A 12,737-nucleotide genomic window follows, 5' to 3' on the forward strand; every position below is an offset into this window, starting at 1 on the left:
TTTCTTTCCTCATCACTCCTTCACAGATGAGAAACCAGATGTTCCCAGTGGTGCGTAACTGGTCCTGTATCTACCAAGGGATGGAACTGGTATGTGAATGCAGCTCCAGAGAATTTCATTTCCTCACTCCTCCCAGCCACACCGAAGGACATGAGTCCACCCTGCCCCCAATGCAAGGCCCCAGCTTTTGTGAGCATCCCAACAACACTCAGGAAAATGCTCAATGAAGTTCAACGGCTCTCACACATATGGATTCGTTTTTTAGTGCACTAGTCTGATTTTTTCCAGCTGCTTAAGGAAAGGACCAGTACTCCCTACTGGAGAGTTCTGGGTTGGACACTTTGTAAGGAGACAGAGGACAGTGAGGCACCTCCTGGTCTGCGCTTCTTGGAAAACCTGGAAGACATCACTTCCCTGGAGGTACGACCGTGTCCTTCACAGCCAGATGGCCATGATCTGAGTGGGTTACAGAGCACGGGGTTCCTTAAAAGCTAATCATTCTGCATTTTAATTGTCAAAACTCAGAAAGCATTTACTAAATTGTTAGTATGCAATTATACTCAGGAACCAAAGTTACGTTCTGACACATTAGAGAATGTGTGTTCTAGTGTTTACCCCACCTCAGCCACCTCCAACTCTTCCCTGTTAAATGTTTTCCATCTCATATTTCATGTGCCAAGCTGCCTTTGAGAGTTATGTTTACCACCAACTCCTCCGTCTCCAACACAGTGCCACTTCTGAGTCGTTGGCCCAACCCCTGCTGCTCCAGAGGACCTCACAGGAGCCCCGCAACCCAAGTTCCACCACAGCAGCCACCACTCTGGCACTGGCAACCCTGCCGTCAATTCAGTCTGAGGGGGCCCAAGGGCAGGATTGCTCCAGAAGCCCCTCCACTCACCTCATGCAAACCCTCTGCAACCCTCGTCCCCAGCGATGTGAGTGAACACCCTCCACTTTCTCAGTTGCAACTAGAAAATCTCCATCCAGATGAGGGAGGCTTTGCTCAGTACCCTGCAGGCTCCAGGTCCAGGCTCACACTGCAAATGGAAAGCAGGACTGGACTTGTGTGGCCTTTGGGATTAGCCTGCCCTCCACTCTAAAAATGACTTAAAACTAAACTCATGAGCATTCTAAAAAAATCATTTTTATCTCAACATACTAGCACCATGGAGTTAAATCTACTACAAACACATTTGTATCTCATTTCAAGCAATAAACATGACCCCCCTCAAAGTAATTCCTAAGAAAGTGCTTTTGATTAGGAAAGCTGTTGACAGTGTGCAGTCAACAGCACCATTAGGGAAACTGAAGCAGCCCAAAGACTCCGTACCCAGAAGACCCTCACCATAATTTTTCATGTTAATATAATATCAACAAAGATTTTTGCAAAACAGTTCAATGTGGTTAGACCTTCCTATTTTCTATTGCTGTGTCTCACAAAAGCTAAGTTTAACTGCAAACCTGCTGATGTTGCTCCTGCTTTTGTGGTAAAACGTGTAAAACCTCTGACTGTTCTAAAAACTGGAACAAAAAGCACTGTCTTGTGAACCTCCAAGCTCTACACCCCCCCAACCCCCGCTCCACCAACTCGGTATTAAGTCCAAAGCATTTCTAGTCCAGAGAATGATTTGGGCAATAACCCCTCTGGACCCTGCAGTCAATAAACCTGCTTCCTGAAAATTCCCTGGGTATCCAGCCTCGTCTGTCCCACATCCAGACCTTCCACAAGCAAAGAGTCCTGCCTCTGTAAACATTCACCCTTGATGTCACCAGGACTCACCCTGGGTTCCTGCTGTCTATGCAGGGCACTGCCTTTGCACTCCCTGAAGAGGGAACACCTGTACAGCGAGCCCGTCTTCTGGAGCTCAGTTCTGTATTCTGACACAGGGCGAATGCTCCAAAAAGATTCCATGAACAGAGGAAACGAAGGAGCAGATGAGTACTCCTTCCCCAGTCACATAGGACCTCCATCGGGGACCTCCAAGGTCACCCCTTCTGTCCTCCCTGTGCAGAGGTGCTACTCCTATCCTGCCAGACACCTGGAGCTGTCTGTCCACATACAGATAGCACATTCCTGATCTTGGGCTCCCCCTTCCCTTCCATAGCCATCCCCCCCCACCCCCACCACCCAATGGCAGCAACATCAGAGAAGGGAGAAGCAGCAGAAGATACTTAGGTCAGTCACTCTTCCCTACTTTGGGCAAGGATGTGTTCTTCTGAGCAACTATCTAGATCCTTCCAACTCCTAAAGTTCTCTCTATGGGTTGCTGACTTATGAGGGAGGGGGCTGGAATCTCACTAGCTACAGAAGCAACAGACCTTTTTGAGTCTGCAAAAAGACCTTCATTCTGGGGCTGGTGTTGTGGCTCAGTGGCAGAGCGCTTGCCTCATACATGTGAGGCACTAGGTTGGATCCTTAGCACCACATAAATATGAATAAATGAAATAAAAATATTGCATCCATCTATAACTAAAAAATAAATAAATAAATAAAGACCTTCATTCTAATGTGGCCCATCATGAAAACCCAAGGAGTGGGCCAGGTGAAAGGAGAAGGGAGGGGAAGATGAGGAATTTGGAGCAGGTCCACTCCATGGGCACCACTGGTCAGCAGAGTAGAGGGCACTTGGGAAGTAAGAATGGGATTCAAGTAAATGAGTGGATCTCAACCAAACACAGCCCTCCAAGGGACATCTGGCAACGTCTGGAGATATTTGATGATCACAACTAGGGGTGGTGGTATGCTACTAGCATCTAACAGAGGCCAGCAAGGCTACTAAGTGCCCTATGACGTACAGTCCCCATAACACCCAGGAAAAACTGTCAATAACTGAGGTTCAGAAACACTGGGCTACACCAAAGCTTATCATCAAGAATTCTGTTCTAGTCTATGTCTCAGAAAACACTTCCAATGTAAGAGTAAAGCAATTCCAAAGTAATAGGAAGTCAGCATAAAAAGTTAAATGATATGGGTCCCAGAGGCCAGCAGTTCAAGTACCATCCATTCGTCCATTCAGCAAATATTTATGAGCACTAGGTGCTTTCTGGGCTGTGGAAGAGCTCACAGCTGGTAACTCAAAGAATCCCTGCCAATGTCATTGCAGGAACTCAGAATAGGAGCCTGGAGAGTGGAGCCACTGAGAGAAGGGACTCAGCCTTGCCCGCCCTCTTGTTGAGAGCTTGACTTCCACACAAACGTCCCTCTCAAGCCTCAGGGGCTTTAGAATTTAAAAACATTAATAATAGTTCCTCATAAAAAGTCTTTTGTCCAGAGTGAAACTTGTGGCTGTCACTGTTGGGGTTGAGCATAGTTCATAATTATCTCATTTATCTTAACTGCCAAAGCCTAAAAATGAAGGGGGTGTGGCTGAATACTTGGTTAAATTCTTTCTGCTGCTACCCGGGCAGCTGCACACCTCTCCAAGAGTCCAGAAACTCTCCTACAGTCAGAATGCAGAGAAGCCTCTTGGAAAGAAAACTGAGAGGTAACATCAAAACTGTAAGGACCAGGCTTGGAGCCTCTGTGGACACCATGAGGAGAATATTCTGTTTTGTAATTATGTCTCTTGCAATTTGTTTTTTTTCAATTATTAAGCAACAAATTAACCAACCACTACATACAGATGGATAAGCCTCTGCTCTTATTTTCTTAGTTGGGTAGAAATGGCAAGCAGCAAAAGCACTGCCCTAGAACCTCTCCCACTGTATGAATAAAACATTAGCTTCTCTAAATTTAAACGTAAACTCCAATTAATGCATCAAAATGTCAGTTGTCACCCAAAGCATTTTAGTAGCAAGGAAATACCTTGGAATAAAGAAGGATCCTCACAGGAACACAGTGGAGTGAGCTGATTTTATTCCCATGGCTGGAGCTCCTACAGCCTGTCTGCTAGTACTTATCCCCTCAACGATGCCTCAGAGAGAGAGGGCATCTAAGAATACTCCTGGTGGTTCAAAAGACTCGTTTCCATGGTCTTAATCATTAAGTATGTTTGTACCAAACTCAGTCATCACCACTGTAAGCGCCCCTCGAGTCACAAACCTCAGTGATCATTTCCAGAAAACACCTAGAGCCAAGAACAAATAGAATTATAAAAATAAACCTAATCATGACTTCAGGGACTGAAGAGATGACTCCACAAAAACTATGATTTGTATCATAGTCCTCAATTACAAAGAAACAGAGAATGAAAACAAGAAATAGAAAAGTTGTATTTTCTAACAGAAATTCAAAAAAGCAGAAATAAAAAGTGAGGTCATATTCATAGCCACAAGAAAAATGGTTTCCAATGGGTTTGAATTCTTGTCATCCTACATCCCATGTTTTTCAGATAGAAAGGGAACTTGGTCCCTTGTCTTCCTTCTGCAATCTAAAGCCAGCACACCAGCGATGATTTCAGCAGCAGTCAGGAGACTCGAGTACACATACATCATTGTAAGGTTTATGCTGAATTAAATGCACTCACCAGAGTCCTCTAAAGACCAGCAAGGGCATAGAAGCTAAACATTCAAATCCTGTGTTTCTTCCCCAAAATATAAGCTCATTGCTAGTAGACTGCTTATATTTGACTTGGACTTGAAGGTTTTAGAAATAACCTAAAGATAGACATAGTTTTAGTGATGAATACGATTAAATTACAAAAGCCTGATATCTTCCTAATAAATTGCAATTTCAAGCAATAAATAACAGGTTTTTAAAATCCTCAGAATTATCAAACTATTAGTCCACTCTTTTACTCATAAATGAGGCAATGCTCATTTCTTTGACTGAAGTGGTTAACACATCTTTGCTGTGTCCAAACACAGTGATGAGACCACTCAATTCTGGTTATATTTATCAGCATCTGGAGTTTGTTGTAGGCAACCTCTCTCTCTTCCAAAGTAAGCCAAAAAAGGTGAGATCTGTGTCATTGCTCCAGGCACGGTCAGCTGAAGCCCACAGTAAAGAAGTTTCAGCATCTCTACCTGGCACCAAGCTTTGTTTCATCTTGCAAGCACCGTGCCAGAATCTACACTGATCCTTATGGAACCTCCTCACTGAGGACCCCAAAAGTCCTGGGGCAAAAGGAGGGGCTGAGATATAAAGAACTGTCCTCCATCATCCTGCCTAGGAGGCACCGGAAAGAGTTAAAATCCTGGCTGCCTAAGTCTGCCTTCTCCAAAAGAGCCAGCTGCCTTCTCCAAAAGGGCCCAGTAACACTTTCTGATCACAGTAAAGCTACGCAGTCCAGGATACTGATTCGCTTGCGCGTTTCTCACGTTCTGCCACAAGAGGGGTGCCCTCCATATTGTGACACCTCCCGAGGAAGGGGATAAGGGATGGAGAGGGATTGTGTGGGAGGGAAAGGCTTGTGAAATAACGGATCAGAAGCCCTGACGGCTCCGGAGAACTGTCTCCAGGCCTCTTCCTCAAAGTTGCAAACCTGCGGGCAGGGCGGTAGCTGGCGGCAGGACCGTCATAGAGCGCGCTCCCCAGGCGGCTGTGACAGTGGTAGGAAGACCAGTGGGCAGGGAAATGGCATGGGGGCGGGGGTGTCTTACTTTTGTAGCTCGCTGCCCAGGGCTGATAGCCATAGTAGCCTGTGATGCGCAGGATCCGCTCCTCGATGGAGGTGAGTCCCACTGGCCCGCTAGTGAGATCCTCCACCGAGCGCGACCATTTCAAGTCCTCCTTGATCGCCTCGTCTACCACCAAGTACTTGAGCTGGCGGAGCTGGGGGCTGATGTCGGACAGTCTCCGAGGGCTGACGTCCGGTGACCTCCTCATGCCACTGAGGCCGCGGGCGCCGGGGCAGGTGGGCAGGCGGAGAGGGATTAAGGACAGAGAGGGGGTTTCGGTGAGGAGCGGGGCCCTGGACTAGCCAGGGTGCAGCCGGGGCTGCTCCCTCGCGCCACCCACCTCTGCTCGCTCCAAGCCTCGAAGTCAGGTTCGTCTCCCGTCTCCCGCGCCCTCCCCTGGGCGCCTCCGGCAGTGTGGGTTGGGGCCAGTGGCGAGGAAGAAGGTGCCTTAAACTTCCCGCCATGCACGCCTCCCCTCCCGGACCCCCGAGTGCCCGAGGTCGCGGCTGCAAGAGTCCACCCAGCACTCGGGCCATCTGCCGGCCGGCTCGCGCGCCCACACCCCGGGCGCTACTCACATGGAGATGCCTTTGCCCCTGGGTGCGCCGCCGGGAAACTCTCGGATCCCCATAGGCAGCGGCAGGGTGAGGCCCGGAGCTCCCAGAGTTGAGGCGGAGGGGCCACCGGCCCGAGCTAGCGGCAGCTGCTGGCCAGGAGAGGTGAGAGCGCTGCCCGCCACGGGTCCGCCCCGCGCAGCCCTGCGCGCCCTGGTTTGTCCCCAAGCACCTCCGCGGTGTGCGGCGGGTGGCTCAGCCCGCAGGGCCCACTGCAGCCAGCCGGCAGCGGAGCGGCGGAGCAGCGCCGCGCCCCTCGCCAGTCACTGTCGCCGCCGCCCTAGCACAGCGCGGGCGCTGGTGCCGCGGGGCCGGGAGAGCGCTCCCAGCAGAGCGCTCCGAGGCACCTGGGCGGGCGGGGGTGCGCCCGGTCGGCGCGTGGAGCCAGGCGGGGGCGCTGCGCCCCGCTCCCGCAGCCCAAGTGCGCCCGCCTGGCCCCCAGCTCCGCCCGCAGCCTTGGGGCGTGCAGCGCGCTCCTCCGCCTGCTGGACCCGCCACAGCCCGCGGACCCGGCGGGGCACTTCCACAAGCCTTGGCGCGGATGCTGCCACGCCCGCCCCCGCCCCCGACCTCATAAAGACCAAAACTACTCCGAAAGAAAAAAAATCCGCCTCTACACTCAATGCCAAATAAATAAATGGTATTTCATAGGCAAAGCTGAGACAAAGTACATCGTTTTATTTTCGGGATGGCGCAGTCAAACCTGTCCTCAAAAAGCGCACCTTCTCACTGATGAGACCATACCCCGTCCGTTTTCTCTTTGGAGATACCCCTTTTCTTTAGCTTCTAGTCGGTTTTGCGTTTCCCTGTTCACCCGCCATTCTTTCCAGATTACCTGTTCACCTTTCATAATGTTATTGTCCATTGGTACAAATTTAGAAAATATGGGAATATGTGAAGAAAGATACCAGTTATCCCACCAAAGGTGACTGCTTTGAATTAGATATGGCCTCCTTTTTTCCAAGGCAAAATACTTTTTTTTTCTTCACAAAAAATCAGATTCAAATCTCACAACTACCCCATGTACCATTTTTATATTAAATATAAATATATGTTCCTCAGCAAACTAGGAATAGACGGGAACTTCCTCAGCTTGATGAAAAGAATTTATAAAATCCTACCGCTAACACAACGCTAACTTCACGGTTGTGTGAGAAACTGGACACTTTCCTGCCAAGATCAGAAATAGGCAAGGTTTATGGTTTGAATTTTGTGGTGTTCCCCTAAAAGCTTATATGTGAAACAATGTAAGCATCTTAGGGGCAAAATGATTCGATTATGAGAGTTGTAACTTAATCAGTGGATTAATCCAGGTATGGATTCACTGGCCAGTAACTGTAGGCAGACAGGTGTGGCTGGAGGAGGTGGGTCACTGCGGGTGTACCTTTGGGGTTTATATTTTGTCCCTGGTTAACAGAGCTCTCTGCCTCCTAGTTGCCATATCCTGAGTTGCTCTCCTCTACCACACCTTCTGCCATGATGTTCTGCCTCCCTCCACCAACTATGGACTGAATGTCTGAAACCTTGTATCAAAATAGCCTTCTCCGGTCTTTGACCACAGGAAGTAGAATCTGACTAAACAGATGTCTCTCCTCACCAGTCCTTTTGAACATCACACTGGAAGTCCTAGTTCGTGGAATTACACAAGAAAGAGAATCAAGTATACCAAGAAAGAAGAATTAAAAAGAAAGATAAATTGTCATTGTTTGCAAAAAACATTGGTTGTTTATTAAGAAAATCACAAAGGATGACCAGAAAAAGGGGGGGGGGGGTGGAACTAATAGGCAAATTAAAGTAGGATTAAAAAAAAAAACTTTAACGTACAAAAATCAACTGGTTCTCCAAATGGAATTCAAAATAAAGAAAAAGATACTGTTTACATGAGCATTCCCCAAAAGTTAAATATCTAAGTATAAATCTAATAAAATATGTTTAATATATATGAGGAAAACTATAAAATTCTAATGAAAGAAATCAAAGGAGAACTAAATGGAAAGCTATCCCATATTCATGGACAGGAAAACTCAGCTGTATTAATTTCATCTATGTACTTAATGCAATCCCAGTCATGTGTAGATTCCACATAGGAAGAAAAACTTGTAATATTTTGTAGCATAGTAGGATAATTAACTGAATATTTCAAAATAGCTGATAGAGGGGATTGTGAGTGTTCCCAATACAAAGAGATAATAAGCATTTGGGGTGATGGATATGCCAGTTAGCCTGACCTGACCATTACACATTGCACATATGTATTAAAATGCCACACTCTGCCCCTCAAATATGTACAAAATGAGACAATTCAAAAGAAAAAATAGAAAAAATTACATGAAAAGGCAAAGGACTCAGAATACCCAACACAATATTAAAGAGAAAAACATTTTGAGGCCTGACATAACATGACTTCAAGACTTCATATAACCATGGTAACCCAGATAGTTGTTGGTGAAAGAACACGCAGAGCCCAATGGAACACAATAGGTCACCAATGGACTGGCACAGTCAACTGATCTTGGATAAATAAGCAAAGAAATTCAATGAAGAAAATGTACACATTTCTTTTCAAATGGTGCTGGAATAACTAGAAATCTGCATGTTAAAAAAAAAAATCTAGTCAGCTCACATGCTTCACAAGAACTAACTCAAAATGGACCATTGGCCTAAATGCAAAAATAAGCCCACAAAATCCTTAGAAAATAAACAGGATTAGTGGGCATGATAATGCACACTTATAATTCCAGGCAGGGACTTGGGAGGCTGAGGCAGGTGATTCATGAGTTCAAGGCATCAGCAATTTCATGAGGGCCTGTCTCAAAAAAAAAAAAAAAAAAAAAAAAAAAAAAAAGTAAAGATCTGGGGATGTAGCTCAGTGGTAGAGTGCTCTCTGCTTCAATCCCCAGTACAAAAGAAGAAGAAGAAGGAGGAGGAGGAGGGGGGAGGAGGAGGAGGAGGAGGAGGAGGAGGAGGAGGAGGAAAGAAAGAAAAAGAAAGAGAAAAGAAAGAAAGGAGAAAAGGGGGAAAACAGGAGAGAATCTAGATAACCTTGGGTTTGTTGGTGACATTTTATATACAGGATCAAAGGCATGATTGATAAAAGGAAAAACTGATAAGTTGGACTTTATTAGAATTAAAATATTCTGCCCTGAAAAACACTGGCAAGACAATGGGACAAAAAGCCACAGACTGACAGAACATTTTATCAAAAGATGTACGAAGATTGTTATCCAAAATCAGAACTCTTGAAACTCAACAATAAGAAAATGAACAATTCAATTTAAAAAAATTGCCAATTATCTCTATCATACCACTAAAAATATACATATGGCAAATAAGCATGAAAACATGCATCATATAATAGACCATTGTGGAATTACAAATTAAAACTGAAAAAATAAGCCACTCCCTACCTACTAGAATGGATAAAATCCCCAACACTGAAATAGTAAATTCTGGCAGGATGTAGAACTGAAAACTGGAATCTCTTCTCTTCTGCTGGCAGGTAGGGTCTGGTAAGCTGCAGGCCTCTGCAGTCCACAAATGGGCTGCATTTCTGAATGGTGGGCTGTGCCCCCTAGTGTTGCAGCTGACCCCAGCAGCTCACCAACTTATTATTTCAGACTGAAATCCACAAACAAGGATGAGGGTCTGAGAGTATGATTTATTAAAAGGTGAATAGAAAGAGAACTCCCTGCCCACAGGGCAAGAGGAGTCCCAAGAGAGGTTCCTCTTGAGTGTGCTAGTCTACGGAGTTTATATAGCCCTTGGGTCAATGCTATTGGTCTAAATTTAAGTTAACCAGGGCTTGAAAAAGTACTAACACTATTGGTGACCCTAGAGTCTGAACTTCCATTCAGGTCTGTCCCACCATGGTTTTCTGGTCGCTAGCTGCAACCCCAACTTCCCAGGAGGCTGAAGTCAGCGGATGAGGTTGCTGGGGGAGGAGGTGTGTTTGGCACCTGTAGCACTGTGTGGACCCTCATCTGCGCCTGGCAGGTCTGGGCACCATGGAGTGACAGGTCAGCACATCCTGGCTCATCCTGGCCCTGACCCACACCTGCGTGAACTCCTGCCCATCCTGGACGCTCTAGGACGAGGTCTTGGATTCTGAACCACAGGAACCTACATTCAGGGCTGATGGAGTGCAGCATGCAAGAGCCACTTTGGAAAACAGTTTGGAATTTTTTTTTACAAAATGCATCAATCTCTTAGAACACGTCCAGCAATCACACTTCTTGATATTTAACCACATGCCTTAAAAATCTGGGTCCACACACACAAAAAAATAATCTACAAATATTTATAGCAACTTTGTCCATCATCACCGGATGTGAATAGTACCCTACTCAATAGGTGAGTAGGGTACTATTCACAGAGGGAACCTCACTGCAGGCTGTGGGCTTCGATAACTGAGTGAGGATGCATCTTCATCAGTTGTAATAAATGCCCACTGTGGTGTGGAACTGTGGTGTGGTGCTAGTGGTGAGGGGTTGTGCTTGTGTGACTAGAGGGAGGTATTTGGTAACTTCTGGACTGGCCTTTCCAGTTTCCATTATAATATAAGATCATAATGCAAATCTAAGATTCTTCTAAAAATAAAATTCAGTCAATTAAAAACATTTTCATTGTAATACTTTCGGATGTCACTATTTCTCCTAAAAGAGTCTTCCCAAGCTTTATATGGTGTAATTTATAAATAAAAATTGTGTAGATTTACGTCTGCAATGTCTTGATCGGATGTATAGCTAGACCGTGAATTGATTAAATCAAGCTAATTAACATCTCCTATACCTCAAACACTGATTTCTTGGTGATAAAATCATTAAAGATTTTTCTCTGTGAGCCATTTTCAAGCTCACAATCCCTTATGAACGGTAGTCACCCAGTTGCTATAGTCAGGAGACCTTCACAGCTTGTCCATCTGTTTAGTCTCAGCTTTCTCACTGCTGTGACCAAAAGATCTGACCTGAACAATTGTAGAGGAGGAAAAGTTTATTTGAGAGCTCATGGTTTCAGAGGTCTTAGTCCATAGAAGGGCCAGCTCCATTCCTCAGGGGTTGGGGTGAGGCAGAGTGTGGCCAAGGGAAGCAGCTTACATGACCATCAGGAAGCAGAATGACTCCACTGCTAGAAACAAATATATACCCCGTGGCCACACCCAAGGCCCTCTCCTCCAGCCACACCCCACAAACCTTCAGCTGCCACTCAGTTAATCCCATCAAGAGATTGATGCACTGATTGGGTTGAGGCTGTCACAATCCAATTACGTCTCTGAACCTTCTTGCATTGTCTCACACATGAGCTTTTGAGGGACACCTCATATTTACACCATAACACCATCTGAAGCCGTGCACCCTTGGATCAACATCTTCCTTCTCCTCCTGTCTTCAAGTTCACAAATAGTTCTCTAGCTTTCTCAGCCATTGACACCTTGCCTGATTTCACTGGCCAAAGCCCCTCCACCAGGGCGGTTTTCAGTCTTTTGCTTTGCGCTTAGAATTGGAGATGCTCCCTGGTTTAAAAAATCAAAAACAAAAACAGACCAACAAAAAATTGTTGGTGACCATCAGTTCATCGGAGAGCCGTTTTCTTCCTCTACAATATAAATTCACATAATGATGTCTCTTCCACAATTCTCTGATACCTTTAAATAGGTTATTTACCTGGGTTTTCTAGTTATTGCAACTAGTGTTCTTTTGCTAAAGTCTGCCACATCCTACCTGGATGTAGATTTCTTTCTGATATAAAATTTCTTAAATGTTTATTGATTTTTCTTTTTAAAGCAGTCATAAACTTTTGTTAAAGCTAACACATTTACCAACATATCTTCGGAAATCTATTAGGCAAGGATTTTTTTCTTAAAAAATCTGGCTTTCCTTTGATTTCTGGGTGAGTTTTAAGGGAAAGCAAGGGGGTGGACAGGATCGTGCTGTTGGCTTCACTTTGGCTGGTTGGTTCTTTATGCATTTTTTGGTTGATGTCAGTTCTGGGGGAAGGATAACAGCAGCAGCCAGTCAGTACACCACTTCTGGTGTCAGAAACAATTTACTCATTACCTGAATTCAGTGATGTGCTCTTTATTTTCTATTCATAATAAAACTTCAATGAATAAATTCATCAAAATGAGTACTTTGTTGCAAGCTAAGCTAGCCAACTTCTGCTTCCAAACACAGAGTATATTCTGCATGCATTTTCCTATAGCTTATTTCTCAAATCAGTAAGTGAAAGTTTAATTCATCAATTTTAAATATTACTTTATTTAAAATATGCTTTGCGTTTTGTTTTGTTTTGGGGGGGGCAGGAGAATGATATATTCTTCATGAAGCTTAAAGAGCACTGAATATTGAGCATATTTAGAGGCATGTTTATTGTAAAATGTAATAAACATTGAGTGCATGCTGTGTGCTAGGTTCAAATAAGAGAAGTCTTCTGCCCTTGGCGAGACCATAGCATAATAAACAAGCCAACAGCAGGAGTCATGTGGGCCATGATGGCTGTAGGCAAACAACTCAGTAGAAGCCTGCAGGAGGGATTTCCAAGTCAGGTAAGGGAAGAAGGAGACAGAGC

General features: G+C 45.3%; 1 protein-coding gene across 1 annotated transcript in view; it reads right to left on the reverse strand.

The window, feature by feature from the left end:
* Slc35f3 (solute carrier family 35 member F3) overlaps positions 1–6,353 on the reverse strand; it is a 249,550-nt gene extending 243,197 nt beyond the window's left edge. Inside the window, exons 1-2 of the mRNA XM_077802608.1 lie at positions 6,138–6,353; positions 5,542–5,771 (exon numbers count right to left, since the gene is read on the reverse strand). Coding sequence (XP_077658734.1) covers positions 5,542–5,771; positions 6,138–6,190 — 283 coding nt within the window. The 5' untranslated portion in view covers positions 6,191–6,353. The remainder of the gene's footprint in view (positions 1–5,541; positions 5,772–6,137) is intronic.
* Between the last annotated feature and the right edge of the window lie 6,384 nt (positions 6,354–12,737).

This window comes from Urocitellus parryii, chromosome 9 (genome assembly GCF_045843805.1).
Source record: "Urocitellus parryii isolate mUroPar1 chromosome 9, mUroPar1.hap1, whole genome shotgun sequence".
Lineage (NCBI taxonomy): Eukaryota > Metazoa > Chordata > Mammalia > Rodentia > Sciuridae > Urocitellus > Urocitellus parryii.